The sequence below is a fragment of the Taeniopygia guttata genome, chromosome 1A (assembly GCF_048771995.1).
Source record: "Taeniopygia guttata chromosome 1A, bTaeGut7.mat, whole genome shotgun sequence".
In the NCBI taxonomy this organism is placed as follows: domain Eukaryota; kingdom Metazoa; phylum Chordata; class Aves; order Passeriformes; family Estrildidae; genus Taeniopygia; species Taeniopygia guttata.
This window is the reverse complement of record NC_133025.1, coordinates 69,487,538-69,514,511: the sequence shown is the minus strand read 5'-3', so window position 1 is coordinate 69,514,511 and position 26,974 is coordinate 69,487,538. Positions and strand designations below refer to the sequence as shown.

The 26,974-nt window shown below is 48.1% G+C and overlaps 2 protein-coding genes across 6 annotated transcripts in view; one reads left to right on the top strand and one right to left on the bottom strand.

The window, feature by feature from the left end:
* Positions 1-26,974, bottom strand: part of CACNA2D4 (calcium voltage-gated channel auxiliary subunit alpha2delta 4) — a 123,574-nt gene that overhangs the window by 27,782 nt on the left and 68,818 nt on the right. The window lies entirely within an intron of this gene.
* On the top strand, positions 392-23,409 carry LRTM2 (leucine rich repeats and transmembrane domains 2). Of its 3 annotated transcripts, XM_030263630.4 has the most exons (5): positions 11,283-11,582; positions 12,385-12,536; positions 13,052-13,213; positions 17,051-17,641; positions 19,123-23,409. In XM_030263630.4, exons 3-5 carry the CDS (start codon positions 13,147-13,149, stop codon positions 19,575-19,577), a joined length of 1,113 nt encoding a protein of 370 aa, XP_030119490.4. In that variant the 5' UTR covers positions 11,283-11,582; positions 12,385-12,536; positions 13,052-13,146; the 3' UTR covers positions 19,578-23,409. The 3 variants fall into 3 exon arrangements, with proteins under 3 accessions (XP_012424806.4, XP_030119490.4, XP_041569648.2); XM_012569352.5 differs by lacking the exons at positions 11,283-11,582; positions 12,385-12,536 and adding an exon at positions 392-1,090; XM_041713714.2 differs by lacking the exon at positions 12,385-12,536.

Below are 26,974 nucleotides of genomic sequence, written 5' to 3'. Positions count from 1 at the left end.
TCAGGGAGGGCAGGGAACGCCTGTCACTGATGGATGTCACGGCACCTTACACATGTACCTATGGCTGAACACACTCTCTGCTGCACCCAAAGTTCAGGGGAACAAACAGGGATCTTTCACCCATTCCCCTCGTCCCAACTACCCTCTAACAGCAACCCTCAAGTTTCCCCATAATCCCTAAGGAAACAGACACAGGGCTGTGCTGCCCACCGTGGGCACCTCTCTGTTGTCTCCCCCTTGGATGCACTGCCTCCCCAACACATCTCTGGAGCACTGGTGGGAAGGGGGTTCCTTTCTCCCAAGCCCACTGGGTTCTCCCCTGCTGTCTCCCCATCGCTGCAGCCTCTTGCCTCTCTCCTACACAAAAGCCAGCGCTCGTCCCCTCTCATCCTGACGCCTTTCTCTGTGAGTTTATTGTCATCAGCCGTAGCAGGGGAGAGATGGAGGGAGGGGAGGAACTGTTCGGCTCGGTGCCTTCTCTTGTAACCTGTGTGTGACCAATCTACCTCCTCAGGGGCTGTGGGGAGCTCCTCCCGCCGTGGCATCTCCTCACCCTTCCCCGAGCCCCTCGGCTCCTGGCACCCGGAGAGGGATGGCAGCAAGGGGGGGATGAAGGAGAGAGAGGGACTGTCAGCAACAGCCCTTTCTCCAGGATGCACTGAGAGGAATGAAAACCTCCCGAGCTCCTTCCTCTGAGTGTTTGGGAGCAGATCCTGCCTGCTGGCGGGGTGACTCCTCTGCGCTGTCTGTGCGCGTTGCTGTGCGTGTGCTGCTGCCATCGCAGATGTACCCCCAGCTGTCACTTCGCCGCGCACAGTCGCTCCCTCTCCCGCCTCTCTCCCTCTTTCTCTCTCCCCCTGTTTATTATTTACGGAGGATTACAGTCCCTTTCCCACGCTGTCATCTCGCTGTGCGGCTCCCCTGCCCTCCACGCGAGGCCAGCGACTGGCTACGGAGGGCTCCTGCCAGCTAGGGTCCGCCAGCTGCCAACAGCGGCACTTTCTGCTGGATTTGCTTTGGGATTGTACCGGGTTCAGAGAGCTGCGAGAGCTGCCATTCTCACAGGAGGGTCCATTCCAGCCTGACAGAGGTGAGTAAAGCCGCTTCCCTTTTGCGTTTTTTCCCCATTCCCGGCTAAGCCAGGTGAGCGGAGCTGCCCGCAGGAAGCGCTTCCCCGGGGAGGGGTGGCAGGCAGGGGCAGCGCTGTGTGCCACACTCAGGGACAGCGATTTTTCCTCCCGTACCGCCGAACGGCAAACCTGCTGCGGAGCTTGTTCGTGCTGCTTCCAGTCCACTTTCAGTGCAGGCAGCCGGGAGCAACTTCTCCCAGCTGAGAATAGCACCGGCGGCTTTCCTGGCACCGCAGGCAGCTCCGGCGCAGCTTTGAGGCTGAGAACTCGGGGCTGGGGTCACCCCGGAGCGGGCAGCTCATGGTGAGCCCTGACTCCTGGCTGCTCCTCGGGGCTCTCAGAGGGGTCAGCATGAGAGGTGCCACTCTCCTGACTTGTGATGGCTTTGCTGGCTATCATTTTGGACTCAGCTGTCTCAGTAAGAACAACCTAAAATGGAGAAGTACGGACTAAAAGCGAAGAGGTTCACAGCTTTAGGAATTGAGGGGGTTGTGTGTGTATGTGTATAAGGGCGTGGGTGTGTGTGGTCACAGACATGACCACAGGACATGAAGTGAAAGATGCCAAATCACAAGTAGAGCCAAAAATAAGTCCCAAGTTGCTTTCAGCATCTCCGCAGGCTGAGCCTGTGATTTCTGAACTTTTGGGTGGAAGGCACAGCACTGAGGGGTGGGGGGGCTGGGGGGGGGGGTAGGTGAAACACAGCACAGAGAAGTTTCATAGGCTTTTCCAGCCCTGACTGGGAGGAAAGGGTGAGAATGAGGTCCCAAATGAGCCGAGGTGAAGCACACTGTGGACAGGAGCGTATATATGTAAGCGTTAGCCTGTCTGTGTCTGTGTGTGTGTGTGTGTGTGTGCATACATACGCATGCACAGACACGTGCACACACACACACATCCCACACAGGGCATTCTGCCCTGTCCTCCTCCCTCTGTCTGACCAGTTTATTACTGTCCCTGCATATCCTGCTAATTAAGAGCGACATGTTAAACTGGAGTTCTCCTGATTTGGGGAGAGAGGATGTTTGAAGCTGTTGCTCCAACCAGGTCATGACCAAGCTGGGCCCCAGGCCCACCATGTGGACTGTCAGGTAATGTGAATATGCCACATCCAGCACAGCCCTGATGGGAATGGCAGCGGGCAGAATCGGCTCTGCTGTGGGAGTCTGACCTGCTACTCAAGTGTGGAGAGAGAAATTAAGATCTCATCTGGGGAAGGACCGGAGCTGCTGCTATTGCAGGAGAAGGAAACCCTTAAAAGACAGGGGAACCCTTTAAACACAGTGGCTTGTCCCAAAGGGTACCTTCCTAGCAGTGAGGAGAAGGGGAGCCTTTCCAGAACTGCAGACCATTTTTCTTCTGAGCTTTTTGGCTCAGATCTGTTGGGGAGCAGGGGTAGATCTTCCTCTAACTGCTGTGGGCAAACAACATTTGCAAGGGAATTATTCCACATGAGCGAAAGGCTTGCGGGAGTTGTCTCCCTGTCAGACATCAGTGCTGCCTCTATTAGTGCATCCTGTCCACTTGGAGGAATTATGGTAAATCCTGAGCAAAGGGGCTGTTTGCAAAGAGAAAGGGAGGAAGCTTTCTTATGTAATTTTTATACCAGATCATACCTTTACCCTTTCCTCCAGCAAAGTGAATGTCAAATGCTAGCAAGGTGCACTCTCAGCTCAGACATCTTTAAGAGTCACTCCAGCTTCCTGCCCTTCCTCTGACTTTTTTTTTTTAAGCTTGATGCAGAAAGGATTTTCTAGGCTCTTCTGCACCAGAGAAGCCTGATAAAGGCAGAGCTGTGTTTCAGTAGGGCTGTGAGAGTCAGCACAGGGCCACAAGGATAGCTGGACAGAAGCATTCAGGGAGCAACAGAAGCTGGAACAGGATGAGGAGAGGCTCAAACCGTGGGAGGGCATTTCTGGGTAGTTCTTCAGTGACTCTTGCCTGTTGCTGAGTCAAAAGACAGAGCAGGCAGTTTCCTTCACTTGCCATGTTTGGTTACAAGCGGCTGCTTACACTGCTTGACAACTGTCCCAGTCCTGGGTGGTTCAAACCATAACTAAGATGACCATACTGGGATGCTCTGGCCAGCTGGGTAATGCCTCAGCATGCTACACCATGGCACACGCTCAGTTCTCCCTGGAAAGAAGCAGGAGTGGGAGTTCTGGGATGTTCCTCCTGCTGCAGGGAAATACCTTGTCACACATACCCTATTCCTGCTGTGGCTTTACCAAAATGCTGGCTCACAAAAAAAGCTTTCTGCAACTGAGGGGAAGATAACAGCAAGAAGATGTGCATTTTTAAACTAGTTCAATTCCAGACTCAAGAGGTGGAATGAAAAGTTGCTTCATCTGTGAGAGGTTGGATTATGTGAAATATATTATTCATACTGCAAAAACAAGCAGTTGAAAGTTAGGAAATACTGGTACTGGAGGCAGCGTGCCACTTGCAATGGGTTGCAGTCCTGACTGGTAGGATCACACACTGTATTTTCATGAGCTGCTTCATTCAGGGTACTTGGCTACATGGTGCTCAAGGAGTGAAGCAGGGGGCCCTTTTTTTTTTCTTTTTTGAGTACTGCAAAATATGTGTCTCTTTTATTTGTTTACTGCCTGCCAAGCAAGCCCTGCAGGCAATACATCACTATTCATTGTCTTGTGGTGTTCTGAAGATGTTAGCAGCTACAGTTGCCTTGTAGCTGATGATAGAGAATTTATGCTCCTGATGAGGCAAGAGAGAATGGTCGTTTTCCTGGCTTTTGAAGGGAAAAGAGACTTCCCCTTTTAGCCACACAGGGAAGGAGCAGCAGGTGCAGGACAAGGGCCTGGGACTTCTTGGCTCTCCAGTGCTATTGAGCCCTCAAGATTGTACCAGTTTGCTGTCTAAGCTGCAGCATTTTGGAAAACAGCTGTAAGTGTTCAGCAGTTCTGCAAAATGGCCCCTAGGGTCTCGTGTTGGGCACCCGCAAAATTAGGAATGTACAGACCGTGGCGTCCTGCCAAAACTGTGGTTTAATATTTAATTCTGACCATATAAAAACAACCTGATTTATTACAACATCCTCATTGTTAGCTTGAGTATCATGTGTCCTTTGCACTGAGTATGGGAGAGGGTCCTGTGAAAAAAAGAAACAGAACTTGGTTGGGAGATCAAAGGCAGTGCTGTGCTGCATCCATGCAAGTGGCTGAATGAAGGCTGGGCAAGTGTAAGCTCACATTTAACTCCTTGGCTTTGCAAGTCTATTTTATCACATGGCAATTTTTTCTTTCTTTTAATGAAAACAACAGTTTCCTCGTTATATTTTTATGAATGGGAAAACAAGAGATATACCCTGCAATGCCCCACACCATCGCAGGAATGACTGAGACTTAAATTTACAGCAAAGCCACACAAGTCAGAACTTCTCGAGTGACTGTAAGATAAACTTGGAAATTTTTCTTGGAAGACATGCCCTGCTACCATGCTCCTCCTCACTTCAAGGAGGCTGGGAAGATTCCTTCCCATGAACCATGATCTCACACGAGGAATGAAAAAGCAAGACCTCACCCTGAGTCTGGAGGTGAGCTGTTAAAGGCAACTTGGCTTGGCACTCATCTCTTGGGCTGCCTTTCCCCTCCTGGTGAGGCTCCCTAGTGCCAGCACTGCCCAAAGCAGGGTGTGGTGCCACTGTGACTTGGCTGTGAGGGACCTGTGTGGGGACAGAGGGGCTGAAGGTGGGCCCTGCTCTCCACACCACTTCTAGTGATTTCGATGGGAAGTGACTTTGCCATAAAGGTGTCTCTTCTGTGGCTGCAAATCCTGTAGAAAACTAGACCTTCCTCAGCCTCAGAAAGCTCTGCAGCATGAGGCTGTGATCTGTGTGCTAACCCAGATGCATCCAAAGATCCTGGCTGGAGCTCTGGGTTGCAAGAGCTGTCACCACATCTTGTTGAGCTATGCACAATGTTCCCAGCTTGTAAAAAAGCATAAATGTGTCCCAGGGATCTGCAGGCATCCCTGGAGCTGAAGGCAGCAGCCCAGATCCCATGCAGTTTGTTGCCCCTCTCAGATGCTCTGGGAAGTGATGGAGGGCAAGGGGCAGCAGAACAGCTCCAGGCTCTTACAGGCAGCACCAACAACCTTGTGCCACAGTGGCAACCAAGTGAGACAGATCTCTGCAACTCACCAAGGCAGAAAAAGGTCTCCTTCAGAGTCCAGTACAAATGCATTGTGTGGGAATGATGAGATTCAGCCTTTCCTCAGGAGGTTTGCCAGGAGCTATGTGCATGCTGGGTTGCTGATCCCCTTATGATAAGAGCTGAGTGGATTTTTACTGCCAGCATCTTGTGCTGTGCCCCACCACTGTGCAGGCCTGGATGGTCCCTGCCCCTCTGGACATGCCCAGGGCACAGTCTTGTGACACCTTAGTTAAGTTCTTCCATTTTTCCAGCGTTTTCTACATCGTCTCTCTCCTCCTGCTCCAGCTCCCAAAGTGACAAGCCACTACCCTTGCAGCTCATTTTGGGAGCCTAGCACCCAGGGAAGCACAGCCAATGAGGGAGTGAGGAAAACGGAGAGCAGCCTTGGTGGCTGCAGTTCTTCACCATGCTGGCTTCTTCACCAGAAGAAAGAGTAGCAAGAGTCAAGCATAAGGAAGGCCAGTGAGCTCAAAGGCCCAGAATATTTCTAAAGGCAGGCAGTGAAAAAAGCAAAACCAGTTTTTGGGCTAATGCAGAAATGAATGATAGGAAACAAGCAAGTGTGGGGCATTTTGTGTGCAAGAGATCACTCAGGCTTGCAAAAACTTGCCTCATTTTTGGAATGAGAAACCACAAGGAGAAAAGGCTCATGGCTGAAGTGCCTTGACCTCCCCCCATAAGACTGGGGTCTGTTGATATTGATCTGGAAGCCCCTTGATTTGGCAGTCTGGTCATGTTGTTCAACAGAAATCTAGCCTAGCATGCCAGGGACAGAGCTTATATTGATAAAAAACTTACATTTTCCCATCTTGCTGCTAAATTGATGCACCTCCATCTACTACTCTGTTCATGTAAATGTATCTCTTATCTCAGACAGGCTGGCACCTTCTTTCTTAAAGATCTGCTGCATCCTTTGACTCTAAGAGAGCCAGGGAAGGTACTGGGCCATGTTAAAATTTTTGACTCCTCAGAGAATCCTTCACAAATGTGGGCCCATACACACCTTCCTTCTTGAACACCACCTGAATAAAAACAAGAAAGAGAATGCTTCGGGATTCAGGGCACCATCCAGCCAAGAAGTGCAGAAAATACCTGTGAGCACAGTAGTGATGGGAATGAGGACCAGAGAACCAGGAGTCTCCCATCAAGATGTCTTCTCTGCCTGCAACCTTTTCCTGGTTGTACCACCCACCCACACCCCCAGGGTAGGCTTGCCAGGAAGCAGGGAGCAGCATTTTAAATGCCAGTGAGCTGGAGGATGCTCCTGGGGTGTAGAGGAGGAACTGGGAGCAGAAAGGTGCAGGAGTGGCTGCAGTCCTTCTGTCAAGGGACTGAGCGAAAGGATTAAGGGCCTGAGCTACCACTTACCATGGGATTAACCCCTGCAGGAAATTAAAGTTGTAGGGAAGGCTCTTCACTCCACAGCCGAGAGAATGAGAAAAACTGGGATCTGGATTAGAACTGGCAGGGCTGGTGACAAGCCACCACCCACAGCCAACTGTTCCCGGCTGGATCAGAAAATGTTATCTCGACCTTCATGTAGAACCCCCCTCAACATCTCACTTGGTTACCAATTTTTGCCAACAGTGTGAGAAGAACAAAAACATCACCCTGTGGCAAGAAAAAGAGGAGGAAACTGGGTAGTCAGCTCACGTGTCCCTCCTCTGAGCCCCTCTCCCACTCCCTCACCCGCTTCCCTTCTCAGCTGCCTCCGCTCTGCAGGGAGGAAACATTCACGTGGTCTGTCGCGTTCCGTAATACTTGGAGAAGATGCTGGCACACACATGGCTGGATTTCTTCCTGTCAACTGCCCCCTCAGCTCTCCTCCTGCTGCTGCTCTGGGCCTCCTCCATATGCCACACTTTCACTGTGCTGGGACTTTCCTGTCACTCCTGGCTGGATAGCTCGCTCTCTCCACCTGCTTCCACAGCTTCCCGAGGAATTCCACATCTCCACAGCAATCTGGGTCTTTTCCAGCAGTGCTACCCTCCCTGTCTCCCCTTCCTATGCTCTGTATTTCTCAGAGGATTTGCTGAGGCTTTATGCCCTTGGTATTTCCAGTTCCTCCAGTCTCGTTATTGTGCATTGGTCAGGGAGGCTTGGGATGTAAATAATGTTTTCTGCTTAAGGTATGGAATGAGGAATCAAGAAAACTGGCTACTTTCCTGTTTTTGCCACAGGCCTGACAGGAAACTTCGGGAAAACCTGGCCAAAAATCTTTTATTCTGTGTAACTTTGGTAAGGTCTACAAATACTCTTCGCAGGACAGGACAGCATTTACAACCCCAAGTGCAAACGCTGCACTTGACAGGTCAGCTTTGAAAATCCTGAGCGAGTGGGGAACTGATGTGGACTAATGATGAAGTATCAAAAGCAAGGCAGCTGAAATTTCAGCCAGCCAAAATCAGCAGCCAGTTTTACCTGCATCATAGTTTACTCTTCCATAAAATAGGGATAAAGTTATCTTTCTTGGGGTCCTGGGGAGGAAACATTTTTTACCATTGACACATTTGCATTTCAGAGGTGCCTACAGTGCCAATCCAAAAATCAGAAGCTTTTTACCTTTTCACATCACAGAGAAAAGGGTGAGGTTTTTATTCACATCAGGCCAACAGTGTGGCAGAGTCCCTTACAAGACCAAGTGGGTTTTACACTTTTTCTACTTGCTTTACAGCTTTCTGGATGAGGTGTTTCGCTTAGCTGTGATTGATCACTGCAAGTCAGAGGGCACTATTTCTTCTGCAGCTGGGTTTCTCATATGAATTTAAAATGTGCTTTCCATTGATTGTGACAGCACAACACTACTGGATCTTGAACACATGTGTTAATAAATCAGCAAGTGCTGCAAATGAAGCCCCCAGCTCTTCAGCTTGGAAGCTCACTGGAGCAGTGACACACAGTGGATGTTTCTACAGCATTGCTGAGCTTCTCTGCCACCTCTGAGTGTTTTTGCATTCCAAAGAGATGACAAAGAAAGGCTCCCATTGGGACAATGTGACCTCTTGGGATTGAAAATTTGCACAACTAACAGGTTTGTCGGGGGACCTGAAGGGGTGAGGTCTCCATGCCATCTAAAGCCACTTGTGGTGTGCTAGTCAGGCCACACAGATTATGTGTCATTGCTGCCATTTGCCCTGCCAAGGGCAGGTGAAGGGATATGCACAGAACAACATGCGTTAGTCACTAAATGCTGGGCTACCACCGTCCCCCTCCATTATGGGGTGCTAGCAATAAAACATGAATCCTAAAAACAACAAGGAAAGGGGAAAGAAAGAAGATAATCTCCTTAAAGAGATCTCCATGCCCTCCCTCATGCTGCTGCTTTTCTGATAAAGGCTAAAGCAATTCAGCAGTGGAAAGGGGAAAGGGACTTTGCCATGAAGGAGTGTGTGGGGGAGGGATGAAAGTCTGTGCATACTTTCTGATAATTTATTGCTGGCATCTGTTGCAGTCTCTGCTACCTACCCTTCTGTAATATAGGTCACCCACATGCCCTGCCAGTGCTCATAAGCCAAGCTGTTGATTGAGTCTGATCCCTCAGCCATGATCCAAGGGTTAGTGCAAGGGACTTGGAGAGATAATCAGAGACAGAGGTTGCTAGGCTCTGTTTCTGACAGCGTCTCATCCTAGTGACAGTCCCCTGTTGTCTCTAGCCCCAGTGCTGTTGTTTGGAGAATGGGATAGATTTATCTACTTCTCAGAGCAGAAGCACTACTGGCTCTTACCTCAGCCTTACTTCTGGGGGTCATTAAACACAAAATAACACCACCTGGCAGTTAAGGTAAGAGCCATTCATAGAGCACATGGCATGCTTTGGATAGAAGGTGACACAGAACTGGGAAGAGTTACTAAGCCAGTTTGTGCATACAGTAAACTGAAACCCTCCCTGCTCTTCCAGCATGCTCCTTGAGACCCTCCCCACAGCAGCTATGGCTTTGGAGTGATGCTGCAAACATTACTGGTGTCTGGGCACAGAGGAGCAGGCACAAGGCAGGAATAGTGCCCTCTGTAGCTTTTAGGCCCTGGCAAGTGCTGTGGAGTCATTATAATCCCCTCTGCACCCCCCAGTAAGGTTTGCTGTTCAATCTAATTAGGGGAATCCTCATTAGAGAGTCCTCTAGAGTCTGACAGCAGGCCAAATGTCCAAGTGGCACTTCAGCTTGGTGTATTTTTGGCCACCGGAGCCCATGGGCCAGAAACGGATGATTTCATTTTGTTGCTTTGAGCTAAAACTAAAAAAGTTGTCTTTTGCTGTCCTATTTGAAACAGTAATAGGAAAAGGCCATTACCAGCCCCACAGGCAACCCTGCTTTCTCAAGAATGTGGAAAGACATTCAACTCCAAGCACAGAGAAGAAAGCTCTGGCCACTGTGCCCCACGGATAACAGGGCATTCAGCTGACATGTTGCTCTAGAGAGAAGGAACCATCTAGAAAGCCCATGAGAAAGACAAATGCCTGGTTTGTGGAGCCTTTGGGTGGCTTCAGAGCATTCAGAGCTCCAGCAATGCTGACCAGCCTTGAGCCCCCAAACCCAAGCAATGCCAGGCAAGCTCAGAACAGATGGCACGGTGCCTCTCTTGTTGAGATGGGGACATACAGGGAGCACTCCTAGGTCTGACACAGTGCTCACTGCTGGAAAAATCCCTGTCTGTCAGGCTGAAAGCAGCCAGACACATCTGGTGCTGCTTTGGAGAGGCTGGAGGTGTGGGCAGGTGCTATTTGCCCCAAGATTACATGCTCCCAGTGCTGCACTGGCAGTGCGTGCAGTTGGCCTGGTGCTCTGCAGAGCAGAAGGCATCTCTTGGGCCACAAGAAAACTGCTAATTAAGTCAGAATTCAAGACAAGTCAAAGAAAACCTTTAAAAAAAAAAAATCTTAAAAATCCTCTCTGCCTCCTTGCTCTCTCCTGAATGTGGAATATTAATCACTAAGGGTATAATGTTCTTATGGGCAGTAGATGCGTAGGAGAAACTGTTTTTTCTTTTTCCTGGATCTTTGGAATTAAAATTTCTCCATGAACATACTTCTTCAAGGTACAAATGCAGAAGCTCATTGGCCCCCACTTTTCAGCAGCCAAGAATGTCTATGTATTCCAAATCTACTTCTCTGCCACCTGGGCATATGGTATGCTTGGAGAAGCAGGCAGCTTTGTGGAAGATATAGAGGTTAATAAATAAGGGTTACAGAAGAGTCCCTGGAACATGTGCAAGCCCAGCTCCATGCTCACATTTGTAAATGTAAGCTAGGTTGGTGACTGTGCATTTATACATGAAGGTAGCTGCTTTTAAGTCTTGGAAACACGTGTATGAGTGCACACAGGGTGGCTGCTATCTATGGAGTGGGGAGTGTGGCATATATGTGACATGCTTTAAAATAATCTTGGGTTTATCAAGGCCCCTCCATCTCAGTGCATGTTGCAGTGCAGGAGACTGACATTAAAGCCTGAACAGGTGTTAATCACTATGCACTGTAATAAATTCTAAACATAGGGAAAAGGCTTATTTATACATGGCTGCTCCTCCCACCCTGCACTCTCTGCTTGAGCCTTGGTGCTGCCTGAGGGAAAGAGGCGCCCTTGAGGTACCAGAAATGAGTGCTAGAGCTGGACTTGCCCTGCTGGAGCAGAAGGAGCAGGGTGGAAACCCTGACCCTGTCCCCATCCTCATGCCCGGGTGTGCCTGCCCTGCCCTCGGTCCCCATTGTTTCTTGGGGACAGTTTGGATGAATTTCACAGAGCATGGTGGGAGAGGCACCAGTGCATGGCCTGAGTGGGGGCCTGGGCTGAGGGGACACAGCAGAGGGAAACGTGTCATAAACCACCCAAGGAAGCTGTTTTTTTTTTTTTTTAATTGCTTAGCCCCCCTAATTGGAACAAAGCCAGCTGATACAGATGGGGTGTTACAAAACAGAGCCAAAAGGCAAGAGCACAAGGAACAGAGCTATCTATAACCCTGACAAAGTTAGATGGAGTGAAGGTGGGGAAGAGGGAAAGGCAGAGCATGGCAGGCGGCTGCCCCTGATGCTGAGAGCAAGGACGTGATCATTTGGCAACAGGATTTGGAGCTGATCGACTGGCGCTATCCAGCAGGCAGATAAGGCTCTGTGGCTGTCAGCTTAACTCTGCCGTTTATTCCAGTGCTGGAGGGAGTTAAATAGAGCACACGGAAAGCCTGCTGCTGGGGAGTGAAAGTCAAGGAGGGAGAGGGAAGGAAGAGGCTGTAATTGGGCAGTGTCCGGGCAGTCGGGTGGAAGTGGCTGCAGGCAGAACCCCTCCAGGTAAGTGCCTGCAGCTTTTCATCCCCCTTTTCCATATGGACAGGCGGGGACAGGAGACTTCAGGGGTGGGAGACGTTTCTATGGGGGAGGTTGAAAGTCTCCTCGGTCAGGTCGAGCGCAAGCACCAAATGGGGACAGCTATTTGTTGCAGCTTCTCCTTCAGTGGGAACGGCAGAGAAAGGGCTCCAGCTCAGACTGGGGAGTGGGGGGCTGCAGCAGATGAAGGTTGAATTGGTTTCTGTACTATGAGAGGTATTTGGTGCACTGGCATTTAGGTAAACGATCTAAATAGCCTTGCAAATGTGCTAGCCTAGGTACTGAACCTGCTCGTCATTTTCATCAAGATGCTAATTTTAATATTTCCTGGTGGTTTATATTCCCATATAAAATAAATCAGTCTGGGAGCCTGGGGGAGGGTAGGCACCTGGCACGTGTGTGGGGAGAGTGTCCTGGTGGCAGTGCAGCACCCAGCTAAAATAGCTGCTGTGGATGTTGTCAGAGCCCCTCAGAGGGGATGGAGGATGGCTTATTTCTGTACTCTAGTTGAAATGTGACCATCTAACTGCTGTTGTGACTGTGGGTGGCACATCAGAGAGTACGCAGGGGGACAGAAGGGTTTGTGGTGTTTTCATTTTTCCTGCCTCCTTGTATCCAAAAGGGAAGCGGGAGGGAAGTTGAAACCTGTTGTCAGTCACTTACTGTCAGGGGAGAGTTTTATGGTCTTTGGGTTTCTAATTAGACTGAGGATTTTTCCTTCAACTAATTAAGATGCAATTCCTCTCTTTTCAACACTCCCACTCAGTCTCCCCCGCCTCAGGTCCTTCCTTCTCCTTCTCCTCCGAGGCTCGCTCGCTCTTCAGCTCCTGCAGTTGCTGCAGTGGGAAATCCCCAAGCTGAAGCTGTGCTGCTCTAGCCACTACATCCATTTTACCTTAAAACAGACAGGAAGTGCTGGTAGGGAATACGGCACGGGGAGTGGGGGCACGGGTGTGGAGTGGGGGGAGGAGGAGCGAGGAGAGAAGCAGCTTGGCAGCCGCTGGTGCCCAGATCTCAGCCAGCCCGAGCCGTGCGTCAGGCAGAGGATGCACAGGTGGCACCAGCCTGCGTACAGGCGACAGGAATGAGCCGGAGTCTGCTGCCCTGGCAGGGTCACCTTAGCAATTCATCATATTAACCTTGAGCATGAAGCTAATGTAGCTACCATAGCAGGCTATTCAAGCACAAACTTCTCTCCGGCTCTTAGGTGAATCAGGTTTTATTTCTGCACCGTGAGGTTCCAAATGAATTAATGTTGCGCCTTCAACACACTACGCCTCCTGAAACACCCTCCATTTCTCCTCCAAAACAGAACTGATGCCTCAAAGGCAAAACACTAATTGGGGAGGGGAAGAGACAGCACTCAGCTCAACCCTGTGTGCTGCATCCAGGGAAGTGAATCTCATCTGCTCGGCTCTGCTTTCCCTCTACAGGACCTGGCAGGCAGGCTACAAGGTCATTCCTTCTCCCTCTGGGGCCCTGTGCCAGGCTGGCTGTTGGATGTGAAGACACGCTGGAGAAAACCACGATGCTGCCTACAAGTGCTGGCCACCCGTGGAGGAGCAGGTTCCTCATGAGGTGGCAGGAGGCTTGTCGTAAGTAATGCCTGCTCAGGTACCAACTACAATATTCCTGTTCGTCAAGGGAATGGGAAGAAAATGGGTCACATCAGGGTTAAGAACAGGGGAGAGGGACAGCTAAGAATGGAGATGTTTGAACTAATTCCTGATTCCTTTAGAGGCCAGGCTAGCTGGGAGGGAGAGTGATATTCTAAAGCTGAAGATGGGCTTAAAGTGGGACAGCGAGTGATGATTGCTTCTGAATTCCAGTGGGCCTGGCAGGTGAGAAACAGCATGACAGACACCATCGCACAAAGATCCACCCTGAACATTTCTCAAATCACTATCCTGTGAGCTGCAGGCTCCTCTCTGTGCTTGGGGTTTTACACAGGCTACTGAGCAAACCTCTTCACGGCAAAAGTCATAACAGATTTTAGAAGGAAATGCAGGACGTGAAGGCAGAATTCTCCTACTGGGCACTGCCACATGTAGTGAAAATCAAGGAGTAAATAAAGAAGCCCTCTTTCAAATTAAATTGTAAACGTTCAGCCTGTGCATATTCCCAGTGGGCTGGGGCAGCTGCTATGGGAACCCTGAGTGCAGAGCAGGCAATGCTAGGGTGATGTGGGGCTTTGGGAATTTATCTGCATCTCAGAGAAGTATCTGGAGACCACAGCAGAATAAAGGGGACACTTAGAGAGCATCCCTCACTACTGCATGCCCAGGCACCAAGGAGATCTGTGGTTTCCCTTGTTCCAGTCCTAGTGGTCACATTTGAAGCTACAGCTGTAAGAAGCTGGGGGAAATACTTCCTGCTCGAGAAAACAAACATCTTTGTAATCCATCCTCACAGACTAGACTGTGTAAATTATTTATAATGAATGCTACTGAGTCTTGACTTAATGTGATATACCTGGATCATCTTTCTGCTACCTACTAGAGTCACCAAATACCCCACAAAGTAACTTGATCTTCTCTAAACACAAAACCACTTACTATCCATCCTTCTGTAGGGCTGGAAGACAGCTTTAAGTTCTGTCTATTGCTTCCCTGCCTCTCTTTCCTGCAGAGCTGCATCTTAAACCAACACAATGAATTCCCTGGCCTCAGCTCACATCCTCATGGATGCACTTTTTTCAGGGAAATGAAAACGAGATCTCTTTTCTGTATGCTTTTAGTAAAATATTTCCAAAAGCATACAGCAATATATGGATAACAACAAGACATTTTTGGCATATCCTACATGGCTGCAGAAGCTTGGCATAAATCCACTTCCTGAACATAACCACAGCCAGCTGCCTGAGGCTGTTCCTGCCAGCCACTGCCAGCATACACACTGGTGGAACCCCACAGCCACCCAGTCGGCGCCGCAGGCGGCCAGGCATTCTGAGAGATAAGCACTGAGCAGAATGCCACCTGGATAGCATTACACATGAGCTGCTCTTGCCTTTCTTGGTGTACAAAGCAGCTGTTATCTCATCATCACAGCTGCCAATCTATTATTAATACTGGGCTTTTGTTAAGCATCCAGGAAAATATGGGGTCACTTGAATGACTCATTGCTCTTTCCCTTCCCCACTCTAGCTCCTATTCTTTCAATTCTCTCCCTACAACAAAAGTGTGACATATTCTGAACAGAATTAAATATCAGCTAGCCAGTCAGTACCTGTACTGCTGTAGTCCATAGGCTATGATCTATTTTCATGGCAATTTCTGTTGTGGGCTTCAGCCTCTGCATGACAAGAAAGCACAGAGGTGGTCTGGGTAAAGATCTGTCTTACATTTCTCCATAAGGATCCATAATTCTCCTTAAAAGAGCACATTTATTGGCATGGCCTGGGCTGATGTACACCTGAGATCTCAACTGCAGAATAGTAAAAAATTATTGAAGAATTCCGAAAGGCAGACAAAATAAGAGAGAATTGCTATATTATCTCTGAACATTTATCCCTTTGTCCTTAATAAAGTCATACAGCTTAGGATTCAAATGGGATAGTCCTCTTTAGACTACCAGTCCACAAATCTGCCAGTTCTCACAAGGATCACTGGGAACACAAAACTTGCCCTGTGCAGGATGACAGGGTCGGAGTATGATGGCATAATGCTGACAGAAGCAAAGTTGCTATAAAGAAATGGGCTGTGGGTCAGATTAAACTCTAGAGAGTGGCACAAAGGAAGAGAGAAAGAGCACGGCTGACTGCAAAGCTGCTCCAGGCAGAGCTTCTCCACAGCATGGGTTTCCTCTGGTTCCCTCTCTTTTTACAATTCCTTTAGGATTAAGAAGTAAAACACCTGCTTGTTGGTTCTTTGAAGAAAAGCAGGACGAAAGAACCTGACTGCCAGTTCAGGAAGGCGAGACAATCAACGCATCCCCTTTAGGTACCATTCACCCCTAAAAAGACTCTACCAGCCCAAGTGATTGCCTTCTCTGAAGAAAAGTGAGAAAGGGAGAGGACAGGCATGATGTACAGACAAACCTGCTTCAGTTTTAGTCAAATGCTCAAACTTGTCACCTTAAAAACTGTGAGGGAGCTGAATTTGCTTCCCACATTGAAGAATAGTGGAATTCATTGTGTGATCTAAATTCCACAAAAGGAACTAAGATGAGGGATGGAAATGTTTTACATAGTCTACTTAAACATAACTCCCACTCCTCTAATGACAAGAGGCACAAAGCTTGCTTTCTTGCTGATAATACTTCTTTTTCACAAAAATAGAGTTTGAAAAGCCATTGGCTCCCAGGGAAGGTTGGTAACGATTTGTGATTTGTCCAACCTTGAGATAGTGTAGGAGAAAGGGTGTGTGTGTGTGGGTGTGGGTGTGGGTGTGGGTGTGTGTGTGTTAACCCTTTCCCTGACACTGCTTTTGTCAGTTACCAGCGTACACCTCTTTGGCTCGTTCCCTTGTGGGCCATTTTGGTCAGATGTGGTTTCAACTGTTCTTTGCATGTCTGTTGTCTGCCCAGCTGGTAACCATGATCCAGGGGTCACCCCAGGATTTGCATAGGACTATAGTCCAGAAGGTGTCCAAAGTTCTTAGTAAGAACAATTGCTGGTTCTGTACCTCTAGATGGGGTGGTCACTGGCCACTCAGACATACGTTTGGGGCTGTTGCTCTGGGATTCGGAAACTGTTTTGAGAGCAATGGCAAGTACCAGGTGTCCAGTGATTTAAGGACTTCTTGTTACTTTCTAGCCATTGTCTTGGTCATCCCTTTGTAATGCAATGTAATTAATTAAAAAGTGGACACAAGGCTCATATGACACACTGTGAATGTGATAAGTAAATGATGCCCTGATTTAGAGTCTTAGATCTCAGTCTTATCAGTCACAAATATTAGGATTCAAACTGCAGGAGCACACCTGACATGTAGATTGTTTTATTTTCATTTTTCTTGAAAGCTTTTTAATAATATATCTGTTTCTGAAAAATTGGAACATTTTAAATATACTTGGTGCCTCCTGTCTCTACCCTGACTATTTAGAAAGGGCTGTCCTTTGCCAGAGGTGACACCTCCCACTATTCTCTGGTCCATTCTCCTCTGCCAGGTACCAGTCCTCCAGTATCCCTTGGCAGAGTCTGCTGGGATGCACTGTTTGCAAACAGTGCATCCCAAACAAAGTCCCAAACTTTTTTGTGAAACTGGAAGGATATTTACTTGCTTGTTCCTAAAAAAACAGGCTAGGAGGGAAGTCATGCTGTCAGGATGCAGGCCAGCAGTAAAGGAATGTATCTGTGAGGAAACTCATTACACTGCAGGACACTGCAGCGAAGAGCCCTGCTGTGAGGGTTGTGTTGTAGCTGGTGGCAGGTGAGGATGGGAAAGCACTGATCTAATCTGTGCCCTCTTCCTTCCCTGCTTTCCACCTTCCAGTGCTTGGCTGCTGGCTCTCATTATGTGCTGCTGAGTCCTTCTTTGCTTGTCCTTCCTCCTGCAAGTGTAACAGTGGCAACCTGGAAGTGGACTGTAGTGGCTTGGGCCTCTCTTCCATTCCCTCAGACATCCCCACAAACACCAGGACCTTCCTCTTTCTCAACAACAAACTCAGCATCCTGCCAGGAGCAGTGTTTTCCAACCTCTCTGCACTACAGAGGTTGGATCTATCCAACAACTTCTTGGACCAGCTCCCGCAGAACATCTTCAGTGACCTGGGGAACCTCACAGAGCTCCAGCTGAGGAACAACAGCATCCGGGCCTTGGACAAGGACCTGCTACAACACACGGCCCTGCTGCGCCAGCTGGATCTCTCCATCAATGGCTTGGCCCAGATTCCTTCAGGCATCTTTGACGACCTGCCTGCTCTCCGCTCCCTCTCCCTCAGGTCCAACCGCCTGCAGAGCCTGGACAGGGTGACCTTTGAGCCTCTAACCAGCCTGCAGCAGCTCCAGGTTGGGGATAACCCCTGGGAATGCGACTGCAACCTCCGAGACTTCAAGCACTGGATGGAATGGTTCTCCTACCGAGGTAGGTGCTCGCGTGCGGGAGGCAGGTGGAGGAGTGCTGGTCTTCCAGGAAAAGCAAGCAAAAGGCAGGCAGGGAAGAAACAGGAGCAGATACAACTGGCAGGTGAGGCTGACCTGATGGACAGGTCTCAGCCAAAGAGCATGAGGACCCTGCTACAATTTAGTGCCACTGCGCCTTCATGTAGCAACACTGCCAGTCTGTGAAGTCCCCAGCAGCCCTAGATCTCCTATATCCTTGTGTTTTTTTCTAATCTGAACTATTACCTGTTTTTTTTTTCAATCTTGAGAGAAGAAAGAACTTTCTTCAAGTAAAATTAAAATTTTAGGATTATGAATTCACCCTACTCTTTCTGCCTAAAGAGAAGAAATGCTTTTCACACTTGACCATCCCATTCTCTTTCTTAAGCTGAGAGAATTAAAAGTCAGATTTGGCTGTAAAGCATCAGGTTTGCTGCCAAAAAAAAAAGAACCTTAGGAAACAGTGACACTTAGGAAAAACACTGCAACCCATATTGGAGAGCACAACCTACAGCTCAAATTAACAAGCCAGGCCCCAAGTCAGGGCTGGCTATGAAATCATCATTTCAAACTGAGCAGTTTTTGACAAGTTTGCATTTCCAGATTTTCCTTGAAACACAGAAGACTAGAATGGTACATGTCACTTATCAGGAATGCTGATGGGATGACATGCTTTAAGGAGCTGCAACTCCAAGAAAGTTGGCACATTTTACAGGAGTGAGGATTGAAGGCCTGACCTTCTGTTTCTGGAACCAATGAGTAGGAAAGGGTCTCAAATCATGCGGGTAGCAACAGTCAGCTGTCACATACCTGCTGATCACAGCCGTGCTGCAAGGAGATTATCTCTGCCTATGGCTACACTGCAGTCTGAAATATGCATTTGTGTGAGCAGAATCAAACAAGCATACGAGTGCCACTTTGCACTTTTTTCCTGATTTGTTCTTTTTTCTTGACTACCCTATCACAAAGTCAACGGAAAGCACAGAGACATAACTTTGCTTTTTTTCCTTCACTTCCAAGGAAATTGCTCAAATTCACTCAAGCATTTGTTTCAACATCTGTCATTATTTTCACAGAGATGGATTAGTTGTCAGAAGATAGGATGTGTATCTGTTGTTTTTTTTTAAAGGTACAGCCTGGTCCTATATTTTTGCTTTAATTAATCTTTTCCCAAGTGGCTCTTCTGAGACTTACATAACTCACTAAACAGTATGAGACTCACTTAAATGGTTTCAGAGGGCTTTTATGTCTTGGCCTACTCAGATATGCACCAGGAGCTCTAGTGTCCAACCCAACCTAGGCAAAGGCATATTGGTCGGCTGACATGGCTGAAGTTCCTGCAGGGAAAATACTTTAGCAGATGTGAATGGAGGCCCACAAACTCAACCCAGCTGAGGATCTAACCCTGCTGTTTCTGTGTGGGTGTGGAGCTGTGACTGACTCCTGTTATCTGTGTTGGAACAGGTGGGAAAATCGACCAGCTGGCCTGCACCTTGCCCAAGGAGCTGAAAGGAAAGGACATGCGGATGGTGCCCATGGAGATGTTCAACTACTGCTCCCAGCTGGATGATGAGAACAGTTCTACAGTGCTGGACAATACTGGCCCACCTTGCACTAAAGGAAGCCCTGCTCCTTCCAAATCTAAATCAGGCCCAGAAACAGAAGTGGAGCCCAGTGTGGGATGCCCTCAGAAACAGCGGTACAGGCCTGTGAGCGTGCGCCGGGCTATTGGCACTGTGATCATTGCAGGGGTGGTTTGTGGCATTGTTTGCATCATGATGGTGGTGGCAGCTGCCTATGGTTGCATCTATGCCTCCCTCATGGCCAAGTACCACCGGGAGCTGAAGAAGAGGCAGCCACTCATGGGTGACACAGAAGGCGAACATGAAGAACAAAAACAAATCTCTTCTGTGGCGTGAAACTGTTCTAGGAAGGAAGGGACAGCGATGAAAAAAGGTACCTGAGAGCAGTCAAGCATGGGGTCCTCCCAAAATACATCTTCCCAGACAGACTGTGCTATTGCTCCACTCACCCAAGTAGTGCAACATGCTTCTGGGGGGTCAGGGCACCTGGCTCAATTTCTTTTCCTTTGCCCCAGGCCCATTTTGTGCCCTTTCATCCTTGGGCCCTCCCAGAAAAATAAAGTAGAGTCAGACCTCGAGTGCTTGCTGTGCCTCATGCCCTTGCACAGAGCTTCCCTCACATGCCTGCTGCAAAGGCAGCTGGCACCTTCTGGGACCCTGTGTCATCTTCTCAGCTTCGGTCCCAAGTCATCCTGTGTCCTGTCAAGAGTTCTCTGCAAACAGAGAGCAGCTGTGTGAATCCTTATGTGGGGAGCAGGACACCAGAAGTGTCCATGCCTCACTGTTAGGTCACTGCTGTTTTGTGGCATCACGAAGTTGCTGCCTACCCTATAAATCAGTGCTACCAAGATTACATCAGAAGGGAGGCAAGGTCCCTATGGTAGGGCAACAGTCAGTGGTAGATTTCCCTTCTCACTTTTAGAAGTGGAAAGATATCTGTCTCACCCTAACACACTGCCAGGGAGCACAGTGTCCCTCTTTTTGCTCCTGGCCAAGTCCAAACCTTTGAGCTGACACACGCATCATCTGCTGCAGGTGCACAGGCACAGTCATCCTCCTGTACACACACACACTGACTCATTCTGATCCCAACACGCACACACAGAGCCAGTCCCAGTTCCAGGCATCCAGGCACCCCACCTGCACATGCAGAGCTATCACTCATGCCCATGCTGACCTGCCCACTGCATGCAGCCATGAATACATCCAGCCACTTTACCTTACCCTGATCATAGTAGTGCGTATCACTTTCTGCTTCAGACAAAAAACATGCACACGCCACTGAGGAGTAACAAAAACATCTCAGCCATAGTGCTGAGCCAGTGGGAACTGGCAGAAGAGGATGGAGAGAGGCAAAGTTATTGAGATTACAGCACCAGTCTGTGGAAATAAGTACACGGCATGAAAAAAAAAAAAAAAAAAAGGTGTGTTCTTATCTATTTTATGTCTTCTCTAATAAATGGAGGGGGTAAGGATATGAAGCCTCCATTTAGAAATGTTTGATTGGCAGATCAGAAGTGGGTCATCAGGAAAGACTAGAGGAGGAGGTGGCTTAGCAGGAGCGTAAGCCGTGCTGAGTAGTGTGAGCCTAGGGGAAGGTGTCAGGGGAAGAAGTCACACAACCCAGGAGCTGCCATGGCTGGCACAGGGGCCAGCATGGTGTGTGGAACAGGGTGGTGCAGCCAGGGTAACCAAAAAGAGTGTGCAGAATCATGGAGGGTCTTGAGGTGAAGGCTGGAACCTGGAGCACAGTGTGGCACACATGGGAGAGCTCAGGAAGGGTCTGGCACGGAAGGCAGCAGAGCCCACATGCACTCCCTTCACCATCACTGGGGTGTCCAATGACACCCACAGCTGCACCTGAGTGTGCCCACACAAACAGCTGTGCACACTGCCACTGTCACGTACGGTGACTTCCCCCAACCAGATTTTAAAACCCTCAGATTGCAGTGCCTCCTATTAGTCTTAGCTCATTCTGACCTGACAGGGAAAAAAAAAAAGTGAGAGGGAAAAAAAAAAAGAAAGGAACTCAACATAAGGACTCATTTTGTATCACTGGAAGTGGGATAAAATGCTGTCTCCAGGGGAGAGCGCACATTGCCATGGTAACCTGCTATAACCCGTCACAGTGGGTATTCCTGGGCGAGGAAGATGACACCGGAGGTCGTGCATCCACAGTGCCTGTGGATGGTGTGATCCCTGCCATCAGGAAACAAGCTGGCAGCCAGCCCAGCTTTGCAGGGTGTTTCACTAGCAACCTGTGTTCAGAGCCCTGCATGCTCTGCAGGTGGATCCTACCAGGCCACATTACCTCTTCCACCTGCTCCATCTGAATCCCACTGCCGTCGGACATCTCACAGTCCTCCTGCTTGCTGTGACTGGATCCCTGTGGAAGCAATGCACACTGGCTCCTCACTCCTTCTGGTCCCAGAGAGGTGGCTGTACTGATTCGGGGGCACACACCATCACTGATCAAAGCCTAGAGTGGCTTGGATCCCTCCTGGTCTACCCAGGGTCACCAGAGCCAAGGAAAAAGGGTGCTCTGGACTGTTCTATCATGACTGCCCTTCATCACGGGGATGCATGGGGCAGAGGAGGATGTTCTTCAGGGAAGCAGAAGACCAGGCTGCCAGGAAGAACTGGGAGAAGCAGTCAGCCCGCCCACCAGTGTGCACACACGCTTTCCCCCTGCTTCCATCACACTGTGGGAAAGAGGAAGCAAAGGAGGGGGGCTGTGAAATGTGAGGAGGAAGGACTCTTCCCCCATGCACTGTACAGCCACCCCAACCATCCCATCTGCTCCAAGCGTAGCCCGCTCTGAAGGGCAGAACTGGTGCACTGCAGACTCCGTATGTGTGTTATTGCTGTTCCACACTCCCAGCAAGCCAGACTCTGCCTGCTGGATCCAAACCTCTCCCCAACCTCCCTCTCAGGGGAACGTCTCCCTTTACCATACTGGACTCCGCAATCATACTTGAAATGGGACTTGAGTCAGAGCGGTATATTTATAAATCTATATTTTACTTGCATCAAATAATGGTGACATATTGCACAAAACAAATGGGATCTATATATATGTGTGTGTGTGTGTGTGTGTGTGTGTGCGCGTGTGCGTGTGTGAGATAAGAGAGAGACTGTTTCTAAGGGAATAGACTAGAGGTGAAATGAATGGGAAGAAGGTAGGGGACAATGCAAGGGTTGAGGATGTGAAATCCTCCTTTCCCTGCACCTTCCCTGTGACCTCCTCCTGCCCTGACCAATTTTTCTTTGTTGCTAATAATATTTTCTATATCCTGTGTTGCAGGGCTGGTGATGACCTTGCCCATCCTTTCCTTTTTTTGTTTTAATTTATACAGCGGAAAGTCTGGATTTATCTCAACCCTAGACAAGGGACTGCTATGTTTAGAAACCCACCCAGGAAAGGAGAAGACAGGAAAGGGGAGAACTGAATGTTTCTGGGAAACACAAAGGCTGGCTATGAGGAGTCCCTCTGGAAAGCAAATACTCTGTTTGGCAGGATGAGGACCCGTCCTTTTGCGTGCAGAGCAGAGTAACTGTGCTCACTGGGAAGTGTCCTCTTCATGGCACTCTTTGCAAACAGGCTCTGTCTCCATTCCCCAGCACACCTGGAAATCAGGCTGCTCTGGTATGTCTGAGCTGCTGCACTGCCCACAGGCACTGTGGGGAACCCAGTGCTCCTTGTGTGCCCAGCCAACCCAGGGTTCTTCTGCTGCGTGGGGACAGCGGCTCCTGTTGTCCCTACAGGCTTGGCTGGGCATGGGGGGAATCCCCCTGGATGCACCCTCTGCTGCAGGCAGCTGCTCCAATGACACATGCAGGTGCCTGCCCTCAGGAAAGGGTCTTCTGGGGCCAGCAGGTCCAACACATGCCAGGGCGATGTAGGGCTGGCAGGGCCACCAGAAACAGTCCTCCTGTTCCCCCCGCTCCCCTTCCCCACACCTGTAGGGACAGGTAGGCACATCCCTTGCAGGGAACAGATGGCACTTGTAATTCCTTTTTCTTTTTTGTTACTGTTTGAGGGAGAGCAACAAGATTTTCTAAAATGATTGAATGGAGGTTTCTTTGGCATGAGACAGAAATTTTTAAAGGTATATTATATTTCTGGCTTGTTGTTACAGAATAATAATAAAGAATGTATTTTCCTATGCGCCTTCTTGTTTAAATGAGATCTCTGATAATAGCATTCACTCTTTCCCTATCCCCTGCAGAAGCAAACACCCCAGGGACACAGTCAGCCAAAGGAGAAAGTCCCTCAATTCCCACAGATATATTCTTGTCTGTACACAAGTTAGAGTGAGTGTGCACAGACACACACTATATCAGTGTAAGTCAGGACTAAACACACAGTAAGTGAAGGTGAGACCCTAGATCTAGAAACACACACACAGAATGCTCCAGGGACACAGACAGACAAGGGTGATTGTATAACAAGGATAAGATACTGTGGCAGTCAGCTCATTACATAAAAGTAGAAAGGGCCAAATTAATCCCTAGTGGAAGAATGCAGGAGCCAATGGAGTTATATTCAGGTCAAATTTGATTCCAAAAGCTTTTTTCTTTTTTTTTCTTTTTTTTTTCTTTTTTTTTCTTTTTTAATTAGAACATAATGTAACAAATAGGGAGCTATGGGTTCCTACATCTCCAGATTCCTGACCCTCTTGAGCAAGGTTATTTCAAAATAGATGGAAATTGCTATCTAATCCTATTGCACCCCCAAGTACACAAGCTGCTACCCCTAGAGCTAAAAGAGTCTCTCTACCAGCTGTTCCCTGGCTAGGTCTATCACACACAGCTAAGAAGTTTAAATTCCCCACTTGGCCACTTTTCAGTGCTAAGCATACAAAATTCATCACATTCCCTTGCTGTAAGAATAAACTCATCCTGACGCATGTGGAACCGTGCAGGATGTTAAACCCCAGCACAAGCAAACCCTTGTGCCACTACTCACACTGCTATCCTCAGTCACCCTGCTGGGCTCAGTCTGATCTTCAGAGATAAACTGGGAGCAGAACCCAGCTACTCTTAATCTGCTCACAGCTGAGGCATCTGTTCTGCTAAAAAGGTATTTGCTGCAGGAGAATCACCACTATTGTTTAATAGCATGGTGTCTATGACACATAGTTTAATCTCATTTTGCCAGGTAGGTAGAGCAGTGCACACAGATACTACTCAGCAGTTCATATGATACCAGAAACACAGAGCAGAAAAAAAGCAAATCCAACACACCCATCTGATGACTCTAGACTTTTTCAGTTCATGAACTGTCTGGGAGCAGGCTGTGATTTTCTGCAATTATTTATTACAATTTGATTAGTATTTGATATTGGCCAATGTATTTGTCCTGCTTACACACCTACTCATGCACATATATAACACCCTATATAATAACCATGTAATTCTGTACATGTAACAGGTAAAATATAAAACAGGATTCCTCCTCAGTATCTCGTCCATAAGCAGCCCACTGTGCTAGCTTGAAGAGCTAGCACTGATTGGAAACATGGGTCAGAGGGTCAGCTTCTATCCTCCAACCAGATAAATGCAAGTCCTAGCACAGGATTTCTGAGGGCCAAAAAGACTTCTCTCCTAGAATAATTGGCAATACAACAAGCATTCAAAAATGAATACAGTTACAGAATGAAATGTGAGTAAATAAACATTTCCTGCATCATTCTGGGGTGCCCTCTACATCTGTCGCAGCCCTGGAAACCTGGGGACAAGGCAGCATCCTCACAGCTCTTCTCCCTTTAGAGAATGGGGGAAAAGCAGCCAACAGGGGCCAGATCTGTCTTTCCCACAGTTCTGCTCTGCTGCAGCCAGGCAGAGGCCATGTGCAGGGCACCTGGAGACAAAGAGAAAGCAAAGCATGATGCTAATAATAACTTCCTCGCACGGAGCTTCTGGGCCACAGCAATGTGCTGCTCTTTGCTTTGGGCTCCAAGCAGAGATTTGCCCCTTCACATTTGCTTTTTCTGAGTCCTAACTTGGGAATAAACTTGTTTGTTAGCACAGCTGCAGAAAATCAACTCGGAAAGGGCACTGCAGGAGTGAGAAATGCAGGTATTTCACTTGAGGGAATACACACAGACCATACCCTGCGATATTCAACCAGCTCCACATAAAGCTCAAGGGAAATATGCAGAGTAACAACAATGCTTTGCATTTCTATAGTGCTTGCCTTTGGCAGCTCTCTGGGAGCTTGCAAACATTAATGAATTCACAGAGGCAGAGATTCAGAGAACATAAAGGCCAGAAGGGACTTTAGATCATCCAGTCTGACCTTCTGTGTATCGCACGCTACTTGGAAATTGTGTGGAAAAGAACCACAAGCATTATTTGGGGGTGGCAGAAAATGCCTTTCTGTAAAAGGCTGAAAGAGCTCAATCTGTTTAGTTTATGAAACAGAAATTAGAGAAACTATCCTGTAGAAAGACCAACAATGAGTGTTTACATGCAGCTAAGTTGAATCCTCCAGAAAGTCATCTACCTTTGATTTGAAAAGCACTGAAAAAAGGGAAAAATATTGTTTCCCTTGGTATCTTCTGACAATACCTATTAGTGCTCATTGTTAGCATTCATGCTTATTAACTAATTTTAATCTATTTTGGTTTTTCTGTCACAGTTTTTTGTTATTCTCTCCCCTAGATTAAAAAAAAATAAACCTTCAGTAACCAGCAGCTCTCTCTGTGGAGGCACTTTATACTCTAAATCAAATAATCTCTTAGTCTTCTTTTAGGTACAATAGGCAGATTGAGTTCATTAAGACTTTCAACTGAAAGCATTTTCTCACCTCTGGGATAATACTAGAGCCTATTGTCACACTGCTTCCAGCTTTTTCTCCCTCTTTTAGAAGTATTCTCCTCATCCACTGGTATCTGTGCTCTATATCGTAGATACTACATGACTTTTGCCACTTTTCTCTACTCCTTCCTACCAAAGAATGTCTTACAGTCTACTCACTAGGCTGTGAACATTGTTCCTGCTTTAAAGATGGAGGTAAATGTAAATGCTAGGACAAAACCCTAACAAGTAATTTTGAGGGAGGCAGATTATGGGTAAGTGGCTCTGATCCTACCTTTACATTGGTATAAATTCATTGCATTTTAAACATGAGCCTCCAGATTTATACAATTCTTGGCAAGAGAAAATCTAGTCCTTTATTTAAAAGGATTATCCCCTTCCAGCATTTTCCACTTCCATCCACTCACAGCCTCATATGGTTGTTTTTCACATATCTCTCACTGGACATAAATGTCTTGAATTCCCCAGTTATTCTTTCTCTCTCCTCCTTATTTCTGTCTTCTTGTGACTGATCATCCCCTTTTCAATGAGTGCCTTTGACCAGCTGCTTCTCAGATTCTCCCTGCTCTGGTACTCAAATGTCAAAAAACACACCAGCCCCCACATCCCCATCTGCTTTTTAAGGGTTTGTTATTGTAAGCAGGGGTTTTTCTACTCACTGTTCTTTACTTTGCAAAACCCAAAGCAATGAAGAGAAACCACCACAATGTCAAAGGCTGAGAGAGGGGTTTAGGTCAGCCCTAGCTTCTGGCCAGGTGCTGTGCTGGGGCTTTCAGCTGCATTAACAAGCTTATTTTTATTTAGTCATGACTAAAATCATGGAGTGTGGGAACTATAGGGTAAGAATGCCCTGCCTGGTGCCCAAGGAGAATGCTGCAGTGAACGGGAAGTTCCCTGTTTGTTTACCTTGC

Bases quoted from the DNA above. Each gene is read 5' to 3' on its own strand.
- LRTM2 (XM_012569352.5), top strand. From the start codon at position 13,147: ATGCTGCCTACAAGTGCTGGCCACCCGTGGAGGAGCAGGTTCCTCATG. The intron at 13,214-17,050 runs GTAAGTAATGCC...TCCACCTTCCAG, and splicing joins GAGGTGGCAGGAGGCTTGTC to TGCTTGGCTGCTGGCTCTCA. The intron at 17,642-19,122 runs GTAGGTGCTCGC...GTGTTGGAACAG, and splicing joins GGAATGGTTCTCCTACCGAG to GTGGGAAAATCGACCAGCTG.